The sequence below is a fragment of the Anguilla anguilla genome, chromosome 15, assembly GCF_013347855.1.
Source record: "Anguilla anguilla isolate fAngAng1 chromosome 15, fAngAng1.pri, whole genome shotgun sequence".
Classification (NCBI taxonomy): Eukaryota; Metazoa; Chordata; class Actinopteri; order Anguilliformes; family Anguillidae; genus Anguilla; species Anguilla anguilla.
The window spans coordinates 36491795-36508362 of NC_049215.1; the positions used below are offsets into that span (position 1 = coordinate 36491795).

A 16568-nucleotide genomic window follows, 5' to 3' on the forward strand; every position below is an offset into this window, starting at 1 on the left:
CTCACCTTTTGGGGGTTCAGGTCAGGTTTTCCCTTCAGCTCCCTCAGTAGAGCGGAAGTGACAGTGTCTCCGTAAAAAGCTAATATATCCATCAGCTTACCTGCTAATAATCAATTTATCGTTTGGACAATTACATTCATGTGCATCAAATTACCCGCACAGTCTAAAGCAGAGAACGAGAGGAATTATTTATTTTTATCGTATTCTCAATATTGAGGTTTACAAAAGTGCACCCGCAGACGCTTAACCTTGTATTACAAGTATAGTTAACCCATCTCAACCTCCACATCACAGCGTGGTGCCACAAAATGGGATTATCCCTTTATCGGCTTAAGTGGCAACGGCATTTTATAATTAAGACTGCGGGGGAAATCGTTACTAACTATTTTTATCCTCTCCTGACGAAAATAATCAATAACACCTAAAATACAAACAGATCGAGAATGGATAGCCATCTCACGTCCGATATAAATCATACTGCATAATTAAAGATTCAACGAGACGCTTATGTGGACTAACCGCGTTCCTCCAAGAATTAAACGCTGGACTCGAGCAGTTTGACGCCCGTCTCTCTCACCTGGAGTGAATTAGCGTGGTCGGAGTGAATTAGCGTGGTCGGAGCGACCGCGTTCGCGGTTACGGTGCCTGGCTTCGCTCTGAGGGAGGAGACAGCGAGGCGCTTTCTATTTCATTGGGCGACGAGCGCAGCATCTCAATGCAACACTCCGTCGGGGTCGGAGCAAAATTATTCTGTGAATGCTTAAATCACAGCCAGGGCACAGAGCAGACTGACAGGAACCTCCATCCACCATTTTACCTGTTTTTTTTTTTTTTACCATTACAAATGGGGTGCATTTGTATGCTTTAACCAATGGAAGCCGCAGTGATGAAACCTCAAATGATGGCGGATATCAACTGCAACAATAACGCTGTGAACGCGGAGCTGGAGGTGAAAAAGCTGCAAGAACTGGTTCGCAAACTGGAGAGACAGAACGAGCAGCTGAGGACCCGGGCGAACGCCGTGAACAGCTGCACCGCCAGTCCCCACAGTCTACAGTCCTCGCCGGCCTGTCTACTCGGGAGTCCCGTCGGAGCAGCCGCTGGCCCGCTCTTCGCGGGGAGTTATTGTGTCCCAAGCCCGGTACCCACACTCCTGTGCCCGTCCGCTCTGAACCCATATTGCGCATCCGAGGAGCCGTACGCTTACTTCCACCCGCACGCGGCAGCCGAGACCGAGGCGGAGGACGGCGGCGGCACAGAACCCACGGTCTTTGATGAGGTTGAGATATTAGACCTAGAGTCCATATTCCCTTGCAACGAAGAGTCCGAAGATATCTGGTAGGCTACTGTAACCTTGGTTCCTTTTTATATACAGACACCACCTCCATCCTTTCGTTCTACCGTTTCAAAAATAATGTCACCCTTTTGCATGTTGTTGTTTGGTTTCAGTATCTTTATTTACTGCTAATGAATTACTGTTTAGTAGCAAAATATACACAACCAATACATTGCTCTATGCAAATTGCTTTGTGTCGGCTACCGTAGCAATAATTCAGTAAGCCTTACAGTATCAAGGATAATGGGACATCATCAGAGACTGGATACTCTTAACTTGCCATTTGAAATGCACTCTTGCACGGGTTGGATTAGCACAAATGCACTTGCACGTAGAACAAATTAGCTTTTAATTAATGCTGATGATGACAATGATGATGGCTGCTTCTTATTCTTATTTAACGAACGCGGGTAATCACCGGTACTTGGCGTTTAAGTATTCTGTTGCCCGGGAGTATTTTTCTGCCTTGATCGTAACGTTCCCATACAAATAAATTCTTGAGTAGAGCACCATGGGACCAGGGCATTTACAGATTCGCTAATGGCTCGCGGGCGGTGTGGCCGGTGAACCAGTTTCCAGTTTCCAGTTTCGTGCATTCGGTCATGTGGAAAATTTAACATACTTTCATTGTGGCCCTGACCTACACTCGACATACCGCAACGTGAGGTTTATGTAATACGGAAATTATATATTTGAAACCATAATACACATCACTTTTTGTTCTTATGGTAGAATGTCTTGACCTTCCAACCCAGAAGTTTAATCCTATTCACCCCGGATTCAACACTGAGTTTTGCAAATAATTTTTATCTGAGCATCCAATGTTCCAAACTAAGTTCTGTTTGAGTTTCTCACCTCAGATTCACAGTAGTATCCCAAAGCTGTGCAAGTCTGTATTTACCTCCAAGCTGCCTTTATACACAGCTAAATAAAGCCATCTCCACATTTAGAAAAGACTTACTTTCTATGAAGATAGCTTAGCTGTTAAACCTTTTTTTTGTTGGGAAAGTATCTGCAGTGGGAATGACAATGTTTTTTTCTGAATTAATAAATAATCCAAAGCTGAGATATGTGGTGAATACCTTCAATGTTGCATCAGCTTTGAGTGTTTAAAACTACATCTGCAGCTCTGTGGAAACGGTGTCGTTTTAGAAAGCACTGTGAGGGCATGCTTTCACAGTGAGATGCTTTCACAGGGAGAAGCTTGCAGGAAGCCTCTCTGCCAGCCTCGCATGTCCTCCCTGTGTTCTGCCGTTTTCCTGTTCTCCCGATCTCCCAGTTTTCAGAAACACATCACCAAACACACACAGTGCTGCTGTTCTCAGGGTGCCTCCCTTGCAGCCGTGCGATCTGTCTCTGTCACAGTACCCAGGTCCCCGGTTTAAACGGCGGCAGCAGTCCGTGCGCTTGCGGCGGCTGACCACGCCCACTGAACGCTGTGCTGTGGAAGCCTGGCTTTGCATACATGCAGCTCACTGCCACATCCCTGGAGCATACATGCAGCTCACTGCCACATCCCTGGAGCGTACATGCAGCTCACTGCCACATCCCAGGGGCATAAATCAGCTCACTGCCACATCCCTGGAGCATAAATCAGCTCACTGCCACATCCCTGGAGCATACATGCAGCTCACTGCCACATCCCTGGAGCATACATGCAGCTCACTGCCACATCCCTGGAGCATACATGCAGTTCACTGCCACATCCCTGGAGCATACATCAGCTCACTGCCACATCCCAGGGGCATAAATCAGCTCACTGCCACATCCCTGGAGCGTGCATCAGCTCACTGCCACATCCCAGGAGCATAAATCAGGAGACATCCCGCAGTGACTAGATAACCACACTGATGGAATGCACTAACCAGCGCTGTGTCTGTATAAGTGTGTCAACATCCAGCACGTCCTTAAGTCCTTCCGCACGTCCACTGCTGGGTGGGGCCATGATCAGTGGTCTGGTCATGTGACCAACAGAATGCAAGGCCCTCCAGCAAGAGAAGGTCATAAAGACTCCATAAACATTACTCTACCAAATTTGTAGATTAGCTCAAATGAAAACATCAGCTGAATCCATACATCATTTTGCAGTTTTTAATTAAGGTAAAATAAGAGCTCTTTTTATGTAATGATGTGTGCAGTTTTTTAACAGTAGCTTGTTTGTCACATGATGTGGACACTGGTCCATTGTGTGTGTGTGTGTGTGTGTATAAACAGTAGCTGGAACACAAAACTGCTGTTCTGCTAAAACAGTTTACATGTAGGCTGTAATAACTGTGGATGACATTGCGTAAAATCAGGTATAACAGAGCCAAACAGTTATAACATTTGCTCAAGGCTTTTGAAATGTACTTTAAAAACCTAAATACACACACATGCAGCCAGGATGTTGTACCGTGTTGAAACACAGCTTCTGTGACCTTTGGTAGAAGAGTGAAAAGCATGTTCATGTGTTCATGTATGAAGTGAGTGAGTGAGGAGAGACAGCCAGTGAGCGCTGGCACACAGGAACCACCCAGACCTGTGAGCAATTACCCAGAAGCCTCCTGACAGGAAGTGTGTCTCCAGCCAGAGATTAGCCTGCATCTAAAAACAATTGGCTGATCTGCAGTGGAATGTGTTGCACTGCTTTACCGGTAACGTTCTTATCCAGAGCGACTCGCTCAGCTTTGGCGTTGGTGCCAGCTGGCCATGATAAGGGCATTGGCCAAGCTAACGGCTAACAGCACAGAGAGTACAAAGTGGGTGCCAGTGTGGGGTAGGGAGCTGGCCCTGTAACCTAAAGGTTGTAGGTTTGATTCCCAGGTATGACTGTTGTCCCACTGTGCCAGGTGCTTAACCTGCACTGCTTCAGTATGTATCCAGATGTGTAAATGGATGCACTGTAAAAATGCTAAACCTGTGTCCGTGTCTCTGGATAAGAGTGTCTGCTGAATGTCTAATGTAGTGTAATAATGTGATATGTCACTGACCGTGGCTGTGATGGTTGTCCTTGGGTCAGAAGGGCTGTGATGGTTGTCCTTGGGTCAGAAGGGCTGTGATGGTTGTCCTTGGGTCAGAAGGGCTGTGATGGTTGTCCTTGGGTCAGGATGGTTTTGATGGTTGTCTGTGGGTCAGGCGCTGGTCTCTCTCTCCCTGCAGGTTGTACTTGCCTCCGAAGAGCAGGCTTTGGACAGAGCGCTCCCTCAGTCCCCTGCAGTGGTGCAGGCAGGTTCTGGATAACCCCAGACCGGAGGTGGAGGCTGCCAGACGTTCCCTGGTGCAGAGACTGGAGCAAGGTACGCTGCTACACCTTCACAAGAGTTTACTGCACGCCATCATACACCCTCAAACACATTCACACACCTTACCTGCACACCCCTATCCACCTAACTGCACATTCACACCTTACCCACATTCATACACCCTCAAACACATTCACACACCTTACCTGCACACCTCTATCCACCTAACTGCACATTCACACCTTACCCACATTCATACACCCACACACACATTCACACAACTTTACCCACACTCACATGCCTACACACTGGTATACCCTCAGACTCACCCTCTAAAACACATCACCTGTAGTAACTGCATACCTGTGCCATACCTGTCCACTCTCCTTCACCTTTACTAATCTTTATACATCCTTGCATGCTTTTTACACGCGTGACGTTACCAAAGGAAATCTGTGCAAAGTGGCGGTGGACCCACAGCGGACGGTTTCCGTCCCATTTAGCGCTAAGCTAGTAATGCTTAGACGGCAAACTGCGGGTCATCTTATCAAGGACACAGATGTGTGTGCGCTTTTCTAGAGTAGCAACCTGCAGTAGGACTTCATCAGTTTAAAAGGACAGAGCATCGGCTGCAAATCTAAACACCGTTAGGTTTATTCCCTGCATGGAAAGCATGAGTCGGTCCGGTTCCTTCAGTGTGTAGTAATAGTGAATGGAGTGCGTTACGTCTCACACCTGTGTGGTGTAATACTGCTCCGATACAGGAAGTGAGATCACACGTCTGTCTCATTACCGTGTTCAGGTGCCCAGGAAGTGAGATCACACGTCTGTCTCATTACCGTGTTCAGGTGCCCAGGAAGTGAGATCACACGTCTGTCTCATTACCGTGTTCAGGTGCCCAGGAAGTGAGATCACACGTCTGTCTCATTACTGTGTTCAGGTGCCCAGGAAGTGAGATCACACGTCTGTCTCATTACCGTGTTCAGGTGCCCAGGAAGTGAGATCACACGTCTGTCTCATTACTGTGTTCAGGTGCCCAGGAAGTGAGATCACACGTCTGTCTCATTACCGTGTTCAGGTGCCCAGGAAGTGAGATCACACGTCTGTCTCATTACCGTGTTCAGGTGTCCAGGAAGTGAGATCACACGTCTGTCTCATTACCGTGTTCAGGTGCCCAGGAAGTGAGATCACACGTCTGTCTCATTACCGTGTTCAGGTGCCCAGGAAGTGAGATCACACGTCTGTCTCATTACCGTGTTCAGGTGCCCAGGAAGTGAGATCACACGTCTGTCTCATTACCGTGTTCAGGTGCCCAGGAAGTGAGATCACACGTCTGTCTCATTACCGTGTTCAGGTGCCCAGGAAGTGAGATCACACGTCTGTCTCATTACCGTGTTCAGGTGCCCAGGAAGTGAGATCACACGTCTGTCTCATTACCGTGTTCAGGTGCCCAGGAAGTGAGATCACACGTCTGTCTCATTACCGTGTTCAGGTGCCCTAAACGCAGCGCAAGGGAAAAAATGTTTAACTTGCAGTGGAGAGCTGGCTGCAGTCCCTAAATAAACACTGAACATTATACTGCCATTTTTAAACCAAGAGCTGGTGTGACTGTTTCACAGCTTAGCAAAGGGAGCTCTGTGGGGAAGAAGGCATTAATTATACTGGAGAAAGAGGACAACAGACAGGCGAAGATGCCATTCACCAGCTGAAAGTGGGGCACTGTCTTAGGGGATTAAAGAACATGCCGTCCAACTCTCTGTTCTTTAAAAGAATGTTCTTTTCTTAGGGCTACCCCGAAGCTGCCAAGCAGACAGACGAACAGACAGACAGACCTACATGCACATTCATCAACAACAACAAGATCAACAACTGTGTACAAATTTTGTATACATACTCTTTTGTATTCACATACTCTCTCAAATACATATTCTGTATATGCACTTCTGTACATGCAGAAGACTCAAATGAAGAATTACTGTCTTCACACACAGACACACACACACACTCTCATACACACACACAAACACTCTCTCTTTCACACACACACACACACACACTCTCTCTCTCTCTCACACACACACACACTCTCTCTTACACACACACACACACATACTGTAATACTGACCTATTTAGGGACATGTGGCCCAGGAACAGGCATTCATCCTCTGTCACTCAAGCTGAATCTGTGCTGTGAGATTTAAGATGCGCTCTCCTGAACCCTGTGGGGTAATTGTAAGTTGTACTCTGCATTCGACCCATCCTGGCTACTCAGGAGCAGTGGGCAGCCACAGTACAGCACTCTGGGGACCAGTATCACACACAGGCTGGGTTGAGTTCAGGATCAGGGCTACGTGCACAATAAATGGCTTTTTGGGCAAGTACACGCTGCAAGTGTGACATTAAAAAGTAAAGGTTTGGGTGAACGGTGGTGACGCTCTGTTCAGCTGGAGCGACAGTGAAACTGTGAATGCAGGAGGGAGGTTATAAAGCATAATGACCAGGCCGTAAGCCCATTATGAGACAGTCAGTCACTTTTATATCTGGTGGGTTTAGACACTATCTTCTCTGTAGGTAATCAGAGCACTTGGTGCAGCCTAGGCATTGCAGCACTGCAACCCACTCTGTCTGTAAGATGAGCAGCGGTTGTTGTTTTTCTCGTGCGTATCGCCCCCTGTAGGAACGCACGGGCACTGCATGTGTGACGTATGACACGTGTTTGAAGGGGAGAGCGTGCTCTGGGGCTCCTGAATGCGGGGATTCAGCTGTGCAGGAGCGCTCCACACGGGCCAGTTCCCTCATAAGAGCATCTTTGTGCCCGGGCCACAGGAGGGGCACTTGTTTGGTGGCCAGGCCTGAATAGCTCTATTCTGTGAGGCTCTTGCGTGTGACGGGCCAAATCGCCACGCTTTACCGCAGACGTGCTCCGATCGGGTCACGGAGGTCCGAGCGGTTCTCTGAACCCGGGGCCCGTCTCCAGACGCTGTGGTCCTGTGCCTGGGGTGTGCAGAACTGGTTTAACCTCCCCCTCCTCCCCCCCTACCCCCACCCCATCCCAGCCCACAGGTGGAGGGGTGTCTACTCCAGCCCTGTGAGTCCTGCCCTCCCCTACAGCCCCGTAGCCGGAGTCCCCCCCCTCTGCCACACCTGCAAACCCTCCTCTAAGCCTGCACTAACCCAGCCAACGCCAGGTAATACATGCACAGGTAACCCCTCCCCTACCTCAGAGCTGCTCTAAGCCTGCACTAACCCAGCCATCGCCAGGTAATACACACACAGGTAACCCCTCCCACCTCAGAGCTAATACACACACAGGTAACCCCTCCCACCTCAGAGCTAATACACGCACAGGTAACCCCTCCCTTACCTCAGAGCTAATACACACACAGGTAACCCCTCCCACCTCAGAGCTAATACACACACAGGTAACCCCTCCCTTACCTCAGACCTAACGACACACACCTGTGCTGTATTCCTCTGTCTGTGCTCCTGCATCCATGGACTCAACCATCAACAACAAAGTGGAAACCTGTCCTCAACAATGCAAAGCTTATCTGTGGTCCAGTATAGAAGTGTACAGTATTTCAGATATTCTTTTAAATATATATTTTAAAGTCTGATTCCATATAAAGAGCCAAAGATGACTACTTACCTACAATGCTTCAGAGCAAGATGTTTCCCTGTTGACACCAATAATGTGATCTGTAATGAGAAATCTGCTTAATGAGTGAAGAACATGCTAGCAGGTACTTCTCCAGCTTGGAAAAGAATATAATTGAATTCTGAGAGAAATCTGATGATTATGTATTTTGACTAAAGGTTTTGATAGTAGTTGTCTCTGTATTCTCTTTTTATCAAACCTTGAATGATAAAGCAGATGAACAGGTTTAAGAAAGGATCTCTCTTTGCATTGTCACCGGCTGATTGGAACAGGTCTTCATGCGACGCCGCATTCATTGGCTGGCTTGCGAGAGTGGAGGCGTGGCTACGCTGCATAGATTTCTATGGTGTCCACGGGCATAGAGTGGCTTAGGGGTGGCAGTTAAGCCCACCGCTATGGGTTGGAGGCCAATCCATGACAAACCATAGAATTTATTCATGACATTTCACTAATTGAAGCCCTGTCTTTATTTTCATTCATGAGACATTGCTGTTTGTGATCATTTCCAGCTGCTTTTGCTAAATATTATGCAGAGCTAAATGAAACGATTTACCCCTCACCGAGTGGGTAAATGAGTGAGTTGATGGAGGATTTTTGTGGATATGGAGTTTGGGGGCGGGGGGGGGGTTATGGGAGGGGGGGGTACAGTTGCTTAAAGATCAGGACCAGCGTGCCACTTCATTGTATGTGAACTTCTGCCGGTTTCTTTCTTTGTCTAGCATCATTCCCCCCATCCAGCCATTCCCCACCCCATGTGACTCAGACAGCCAATGGGAAGGACTCCCCCGGTGTAGGCGAGAGAGCTCCCTCCTTCCTCAATCACGCCACCCGTCACAGTAAGCATCATGTGCTCATGGACCTGCTCGCCAAAGAGAGGTCTATGGTATTGCGCAAGACCATCACTCATGTCATGCATTATGTGCTCATGGACCTGCTCGCCAAAGAGACGTCTATGGTATTGCACTGGACCATCACTCATGCCACGCATCCAGCACTGCAGCAAATGCACTGTTTGTTCCTGGTGCATGCACTTCCTGCTTCTGTCAAGTCTGCAGAATGCACAACCCTATGTGCCTCCTGCAAGAGGGTCAGGGGCATCAATGGAGAATGAGGCAGAAGCACATTTTTAACTTAAAAGGCATAAAATGCAGGAGTTTAGCTTGGTAATATGACAAAACAACCATTGCTAAGGCATATTTCTGATGCATCGGCAATCTGTCTTCATGCACTTTCATTGAATTTGTTCATCTTTACCTGTTTTTGTTATTCTAAAATGTGTTTGGGTCATTTCTGGGCATGGCGCTCTTTTCTGTTTGGGGAAGGGTGGGCTTGGCTACAGAGCCTGCGGCTTGCGATCAGGGTGTTTCTTGCTAGCTAGCTAACGAAGCTGCCCAGATACAGCCAAAAAAAGTAAATCCGACAGTGCTCATTCAAGAGTTAACCTTGGAGTCAGCTGAAGTTCACCAAGTGGGTTGGAGACTTCTTTGCTCGTAAACACAGGACCACATCACGTCAAAAAGAAATCCTGCATAGTATGCCTTTAAGAGGGGAAATCTTTATACACACAGTTGTCTATTCAGGTCACCTCCCTGTGCTTTCAGCCTCCAAATGTGCCCAGGACATGTTTTGGAATTTACTGTCACACAAAGGGCAAGGGGTATGGTAGGTCTGATAATAAGATTTTAGCCCAGCGATATCTTCTCCTCCACCCCACCCTCCCCCACCCCCCCAACCAACCCCCCCAAATTTCTCTGGAAGGTCGTGGCCATCGCCGGCCCCCCCTCAGTCCCCAGTCCTCCGTCGACAGCGAGCTGAGCGCCTCGGAGCTGGACGAAGACTCCATCACCATGGGCTACAAGCTGCAGGACCTGACGGACGTGCAGGTCATGGCGAGGCTGCAGGAGGAGAGTAGGTTCTGAGACAGGGGGTGGGCGGGAGGGTCAGGGTGGGGGGAGGGGAGTGTTGGCGGACACCGCGCGACTCAGAGACGTCCTCTCAGCACTGGAAACCTTCACCCCTCTTTATCTGCACGGTTCAAATCCCTGAAGCACTTAAGAAGCACTTTAGAGAGCATTTAAATGCTCTTTTAAAAAATGCACTGATCCACACTGTTTGAGAAATTCAGTAGCAGGAAGTAATTTGTGCACCGATCTTTGTTGTTGTTTCTGGTCGAGGCGGCCAAAGCCAGCCTGAAAGCGTTCTGTTTTGTGATGTGCGCCTCCTACAGGCCTGCGCCAGGACTACGCCTCCACCTCCAGCTCGGGCTGCCGGCGCAGCTCCAGCTTCTCCCTGCGCTCGGGCCGGTGGGACGTGCTCAGCGAGCAGGACGTGGAGGAGGAAGACGAGGAGTATGACCAGCTGCCGCCCCCCCAGCCCCGGCTAGCCCGCGGGGGGGGCCTGCAGCGCAGCCTGTCCCACTCACACACCTTCTCCAGCCTGAGGGACTGCCACCGCAGCCCGCCCGCCCCCCAGTACCTCAGCAGCCTGTCCCAGCAGCACTCCAGCCCCCCCACGCCCGGCTGCCTGCCCGAGCCTCACAACAGGGCCTCCGCAGGTGAGTGAGTGGGAGGGAGGGGAGGGGGCGGGGGGTCCGGTTTCTGTATGTAACTAAAGGCTCATGCACAGCTAAGGAGGACTATAGTGTAGAGTGCGCACAGTGAGCATACCACAGAGCAAGAGCAGTGGGCATACCACAGAGCAAGTGCAGTGGGCGTACCACAGAGCAAGAGCAGTGGCCATACCACAGAGCAAGAGCAGTGGCCATACCACAGAGCAAGAGCAGTGGCCATACCACAGAGCAAGAGCAGTGGCCATACCACAGAGCAAGTGCAGTGGGCGTACCACAGAGCAAGAGCAGTGGCCATACCACAGAGCAAGAGCAGTGGCCATACCACAGAGCAAGAGCAGTGGCCATACCACAGAGCAAGAGCAGTGGCCATACCACAGAGCAAGAGCATTGGCCTTACCACAGCTACACATTTCACATGCACTGCAGTGTGGCTCGTTTTGTCACTGAGTAAATCCATCTCCCATTAGATTGTTATAAATTGGTGAGCTCTGTGGATTGTAAAACAGTGTGCTAATGCACGCTGCGTTTTAAGAGTCACTCTTTATCATAACTCTGAGACCCGTATGAGGCCAGAAGATGCTATTGCTCATCTCAATTATGTGAATGCTGTATGTTTGAACTCAGCGCTGCATTTCATGTTTAATTACTGAATGGATGAAATGAATCACAGGATGGATATAGCCTGTAAAAGGCAGCCTTGCTCTCGCTTATGAGCAGAAATGCAGCTGTAAATCTATCGGTTGGGCGTCGGCAGCAACTGTGTCTCCAGAAGAGATGCTATCCATCTGAGCTGAGAGGTTCCACAGCCACACCACGTATAACAGCCAGTTTCTGGGGAAAAAGCGCATGCTACTCGTGCCTGAGTTGGCTCAGTTACCGTCGAACCCTGAAACTAGTATTGTGGTGCTTTTAGTCTTTCTCCAATAATCAATATCTTTGTTCTGCAGAGCAGGTCATGAGTCTTTGAAGACAGCTGCTCATTAAAAATGAATGTCCCATATCTGCCGCCCATTATGGCTTCACCTCACCAAGGCTGACCCCACAAACCTGTTTTTTTCTTCTGTGTGTCTGTGCTTGTGTTCGTTTGCCACGTCTGTTCTGCTGAATTGTATGTAAACACTTAGGATCTGCTGTTTGGAATCAAGCTGAATACGAGAGTAAGTGGGTCAATTTACCTTCAAGTAGCTCCACAGAAGCTGGATGCATGTGGATTATTTGGGAATTAAATCTGTGGAAGAATAACATCACTTTCCATGGATTGCAAAAATTGTTTGTGTGTGTGTTTGTGTGTGTGTTAACCGTTTGCATGCTTTTCTAAAATTTTAAAGTACACATGTAAAAAGAAAAAAAGAAAAAACAACTTATTTGCTGATATTTGTTCAAGAGTGATGTCCCCCTACAAATAGGTCTTAAGCTTAAAAAAACTGACGTGTTTGAACTGAAAGTTGAACCAGAGGTGTGAAAATCATTCAAACATTGAGTATTCCTTTCTATGTATGAACTGAATACTATCATCTCTATCATTTGGTTTCTTGTCGTACAAATTATTTTAACTCTGACAAAGTCAAATGCACATGAGTGGTGATGAAGGCTTACTGAGGACTGTGTGGCCTGGGTGTGATGCTGTAAGAGACGGTATAGTTGGCTATACCTGACCGTAAGCGTCTTGCAGAGCTGTAAGCACACCTTGGCTGGCATATATCTGATCAGAAGGCTACAGGTGAGCTCAGGACTGAGCAGGTACTGAAGGGATTACAGAGCACTCAGACTATACTGAGGGGAGGGGCTACAGACTACCTTGCATAACCAGGAAGGAAACCAAATTTTAGAATTGATTCCCAGGAGTACTATAAGTGTAATGAACCTTTCAGGGGCATTTTTAGGTTAAACTGTTGTAGTGATTTAGTGCTAGTCTCTTCCTTCAGACAATATTAAATGTGACACAGTTTCCCAACAGTTGAAATTTAATTATGACATGAAACACTTATAATTTGTCTCCTAACATATCCTGCCCAGCAGTGATTTTGCGTGAGTGTGCGTGCCTGCGTGCGTGCCTGCGTGTGTGTACGTATGCGTGTGTGCGTGCATGCATACATGTGTGGCATGCAGTAGGCTGTTCTCGGTGCACCTGACAGGATGTGATGTCACGCTGTAGATAAGCTCCGGAGAAGCATGCCTAACCTGGTGCGAGCTCCCAGCATGCCGAGCGTCCCGGGCGTGCCGCCCGTCCCGTCCCCTGCCGGTCCGATGGGCTCCCCTTCCTCCATCCGTAACAGCCAGAGCTTCGAGTCGTCCAGCGCCCTCACGCGGCTCCAGTCCTCCAGTGAGACCTCACACCGCCTGTCAATCACCAGGCCAGCACCTCAGCCAAACACTGCAGGGGAAACTGAAATTTCAACTTCCTGTTTGCTCATAATGATAATAAACACCTGGACTGCCCTGATTTCATCTGACATTTAAGTTTCTACTAGGAACTACACACAACTGAGATTCATCTAAAACTATATGTACAAAACTACTCTGTATTTGATAGGGGGAGTTACAGGAAGTGATGCTTTTCACTATGTTGATCTATGGTGTACCGTTAGTTCTGGGGGAGGCTGACTTCCTGTTTCCTGTCCAGTTCCATCTCCGGGTCAACTCCAGCACAGAGTCCACAGTGTGGGGAACTTCCCGGTGTCGTCGCGGCAACCTCTGAAGGCCACGGCCTACGTCAGCCCCACTGTGCAGGGCAGCAGCACCGTGCCCACGTCCGTCAGCCTGCACTCCATCTTCAGCAGCAGCATCCCGCTGCCCAACAAACCCGCCACCCCGGCCACCCCCGGCCGCAGCGCCCTGCCGCGACCCGCCTCCATCGTGGGGACCAGCGCCATTCCCCGCAGCAAAATAGCCCAGCCCGTGCGCAGGTAAGCACATGAAAATAGAGCCAACATGGCCGCAAAGAGAGCCAACATGGCCGCAAAGCGAGCCAACATGTCTGCAAAGAGAGCCAACATGTCCGCAGAGAGAGCCAACATGGTCGCAGAGAGAGCCAACATGTCCACAAAGAGAGCCAACATGTCCGCAGAGAGAGCCAACATGTCCACAAAGAGAGCCAACATGTCCACAAAGAGAGCCAACATGTACGCATAGTGCATCTTACTGTCGTGTTAATGTGTTACCTTAATAAAGCAGAGCAATGTCTACCGTGAGCAGTTGTGTACAGATCCTGTACTACATGTCCAGGCTGGATTGTAACTCGCCGTGTCGCCATCTGATTCCTCCGCAGTTTACTGACGCCCCCAAAAAGCCTGGCCGCCCTCAGTGCCCTGCGGGACAGCAGCTGGAGGGACGGGTGCTACTGACGGGGGGGGGGGGGGGGGCGAGGGGGCGAGGGGGCGAGGGGGGTAGAGACCCTGGCATTCCCAGGGCCCAGCTGGCTGGGCCTGCTGATGGGACGGCCTCATTCCCAGCGGCTCTGTGGAGGAAGCTGCCAGCGGCTCTGTGGAGAAAGCTGCCAGCGGCTGGTGCTTGTGAGCGGGAGAGCCGCGGTAATCAGCGACATGGCCGCACTGACCGAGCTTCTGAACCTGTGCGCGTCGCGGTAACGCAACTCCTGCTATTGCAATATTCTTGTCCGATTTTTAAGGAAAGCATTGTAGCCAAAAATTTTAATTAGAGCATAATATTTGAGAATGTTTACAAAATATCACACTTTGAAAGTAGCGGTACTAATGAAATTATTTTGCCATTTGAGGATTTTTTTTAAAAAGGTAAACACTTAAATGGCAGAAAATAAAATTGTTTGAGACAACAAAAAACTAAATCGGTTTGTAAAATCTGTAATTTAATTGTGGTGCCTGTAAGAGTATTGAAGAGCAGTTTTAAGTGTTCTGTTCAGTTCTAATACCACTTTAAATGTCATTTTGGTTTAATGAGAAACACTGGATAACATTTGTTCGTTTTTTTAGAATAACTGTGTTTATAAGACAATGTAGCAATATAGGTGTGTTGTCACGGCTGAAAGTCAGTTCAATGTATTTTTGTTTCCTGTTTTAATCATTTCTATTCAACTATTTTCACGTTCCTATGGAAGAAACGTCACACTGTAGTTGCACTGCACTTAAGAGGGATTGCTTTTCTATACCTCTTTGTTTATTAACTTTACTGTATGGGGATGACTATTTTAAACTAAAATAAAAGCTTTTCAAATTACAATGTGTTGCTGTGCAATATATTCAAAAAGGACTTTTGTTTTTTTTTTTACATTTGTTTTTAATTCTCTTCTTCTAGTAGTGTTATGTCAGTGGTTCCCAGACTGTGTCATGAAATGACACATGGGGAAAAAAAACGTACACTTTCTTTCCATAGACATTAACACCAGTCAAATTAAACATAACTTGCTGCGTGCTGTCCAGTAATCACAGTATGCCTTGTTTTTACATGTTAAACCAGTTTAGTTTAAAGGCATAATATGCATGATCTTTTAGCCTGTGTTTACAATCAAAGAAGTATCCCCCTCCATCTTCAAACCTGCCCACTCACCCCTGGGTGTCTGCCCAAATCACAGACACGCAAATTCATTTGGAACTAGCAGTAAATTTCTCCGATCAATTACTCGGACCGGACATTGGGAAAATAATTCTAAAAATGGACATTCCCATCCAAAACTAGCCGTCTGGCAACCCTAGCAGCATAGCTAGAGGTAACGTTACAGGTACTGAACTTACAGGTCAATCGGAAAACAACCCAGCTCCGTGTCGCTTCTCATCCCCATAGTGAACTTCAGCGGACACCACCAAGGAAAAGCAATTCCCATAACTCTAGTTCTTGAACGAGCCCTGTCAGCTTGTCTTTTTGCTTCACTGTATTATTACAGCAGCTAGCTGGCTATAGCAACAAACCACAAGATCCCAAACCACAGGCTCTGTAGGCCACACCCACCGCTCCCCACACAGAAAAGAGCGCGACGCCCAGAAACATGCCGCATACATGTTAGAATACAAATACAGGTAAAGCTGCACAAATTTGACGAAACTGCACAAAGACAGAGATTGACAGAGATGCTAACGTTAGCTGTGTAATGGTCACTCACAGCAGTCACTCACCAGGAACTCTGTCCAACTTGCCGCACGTTCTCCTCAGAACACGTCTCAATCTCCTGCGTCACCTTGTGAATTCTCTGCCTCCTGGCGGTCTCCTGGATGCCTAGCAGAAGGTAAGGCTCTAGTTCTTCGTCCATATTAAATTGTGTATATTCGGCCTCGTCTGTTTCCACAGTGGGGTTCTTCTTTCCAGTTTTATGCTGTGCTGTAGTTATCTCACTGAAGGGGTTTCCACCCCAATAATTTTTTTAAATTAATTTGGGTGTGGCTAATAACTTTACAAATTCGAGTCCACCAGGAATTACAAGTGTGAAATTCAATTCCTAAATTATTTACAACGCTTTAAGCAGGGCTTTGAAAATAAACATTTATGCAATGCAGTAGCCAGCAAATACAGCTGTCAAACAATTGGTCCAATATCTGAAAATGTAATGCCTCACTATGATTCACAATTAACACATCTGACATGTTGGGCTATTGTGCGTCAGCAAGCTCCTTATACATAGTGCGATTGTTTTAAATAAGGCGTGCTTTGGGAAAAACATCATTCCCATACCGGGAGTCGAACCCGGGCCGCCTGGGTGAAAACCAGGAATCCTAACCGCTAGACCATATGGGAGGTCTGTGTCCATCATGCTCTAGGTACCAAGAAAAACCTTACTGTACGTGATGGAGCATATTTGTGCCAATAGCATGGCAC

At 48.0% G+C, this 16568-nt stretch overlaps 1 protein-coding gene, 2 long non-coding RNA genes and 1 other non-coding gene across 14 annotated transcripts in view; 1 reads left to right on the forward strand and 3 right to left on the reverse strand.

The window, feature by feature from the left end:
• The window catches only part of LOC118214117, a 34909-nt gene extending 30541 nt beyond the window's left edge, over positions 1-4368 (reverse strand). Inside the window, exon 1 of one of the 2 annotated variants that reach the window (XR_004762580.1) lies at positions 4306-4368. This is a non-coding gene — a long non-coding RNA (uncharacterized LOC118214117). The remainder of the gene's footprint in view (positions 1-4305) is intronic. The other variant, XR_004762579.1, reaches the window with a different exon arrangement.
• Positions 213-14147, forward strand: slain1a (SLAIN motif family, member 1a). 8 transcript variants are annotated; one of them, XM_035393680.1, is made up of 10 exons: positions 215-1338; positions 4475-4611; positions 7614-7745; positions 8935-9051; positions 9974-10123; positions 10443-10769; positions 11909-11941; positions 12940-13107; positions 13408-13690; positions 14053-14147. In XM_035393680.1, the coding sequence occupies exons 1-10, from the start codon at positions 872-874 to the stop codon at positions 14126-14128; spliced, it is 1890 nt and encodes a 629-aa protein (XP_035249571.1). In that variant the 5' UTR covers positions 215-871; the 3' UTR covers positions 14129-14147. The 8 variants fall into 8 exon arrangements, with proteins under 8 accessions (XP_035249573.1, XP_035249572.1, XP_035249571.1 ...); XM_035393682.1 differs by lacking the exon at positions 8935-9051 and having other exon boundaries at positions 213-1338; XM_035393681.1 differs by lacking the exon at positions 11909-11941 and having other exon boundaries at positions 214-1338.
• On the reverse strand, positions 5692-13458 carry LOC118214116. Of its 3 annotated transcripts, XR_004762577.1 has the most exons (6): positions 13367-13457; positions 12966-13158; positions 8207-8256; positions 7178-7551; positions 6683-6857; positions 5692-6054 (listed from the first exon to the last, which is right to left on the reverse strand). It is a non-coding gene; the product is annotated as an uncharacterized LOC118214116 (long non-coding RNA). The 3 variants fall into 3 exon arrangements; XR_004762578.1 differs by lacking the exon at positions 7178-7551 and having other exon boundaries at positions 12966-13124; positions 13367-13458; XR_004762576.1 differs by lacking the exon at positions 7178-7551.
• Positions 14148-16415: 2268 nt separating the features above from the next.
• Positions 16416-16487, reverse strand: trnae-uuc. The gene has a single exon. It is a non-coding gene; the product is annotated as a tRNA-Glu (tRNA).
• Positions 16488-16568: the final 81 nt, after the last annotated feature.

Coding starts and splice junctions, on each gene's coding strand:
- slain1a (XM_035393680.1), top strand. CDS start 872: ATGGAAGCCGCAGTGATGAAACCTCAAATGATGGCGGATATCAACTGC. Junction 4,612..7,613: donor GGTGCAGAGACTGGAGCAAG/GTACGCTGCTAC, acceptor ACCCCATCCCAG/CCCACAGGTGGAGGGGTGTC. Junction 13,108..13,407: donor CACGCGGCTCCAGTCCTCCA/GTGAGACCTCAC, acceptor TTTCCTGTCCAG/TTCCATCTCCGGGTCAACTC.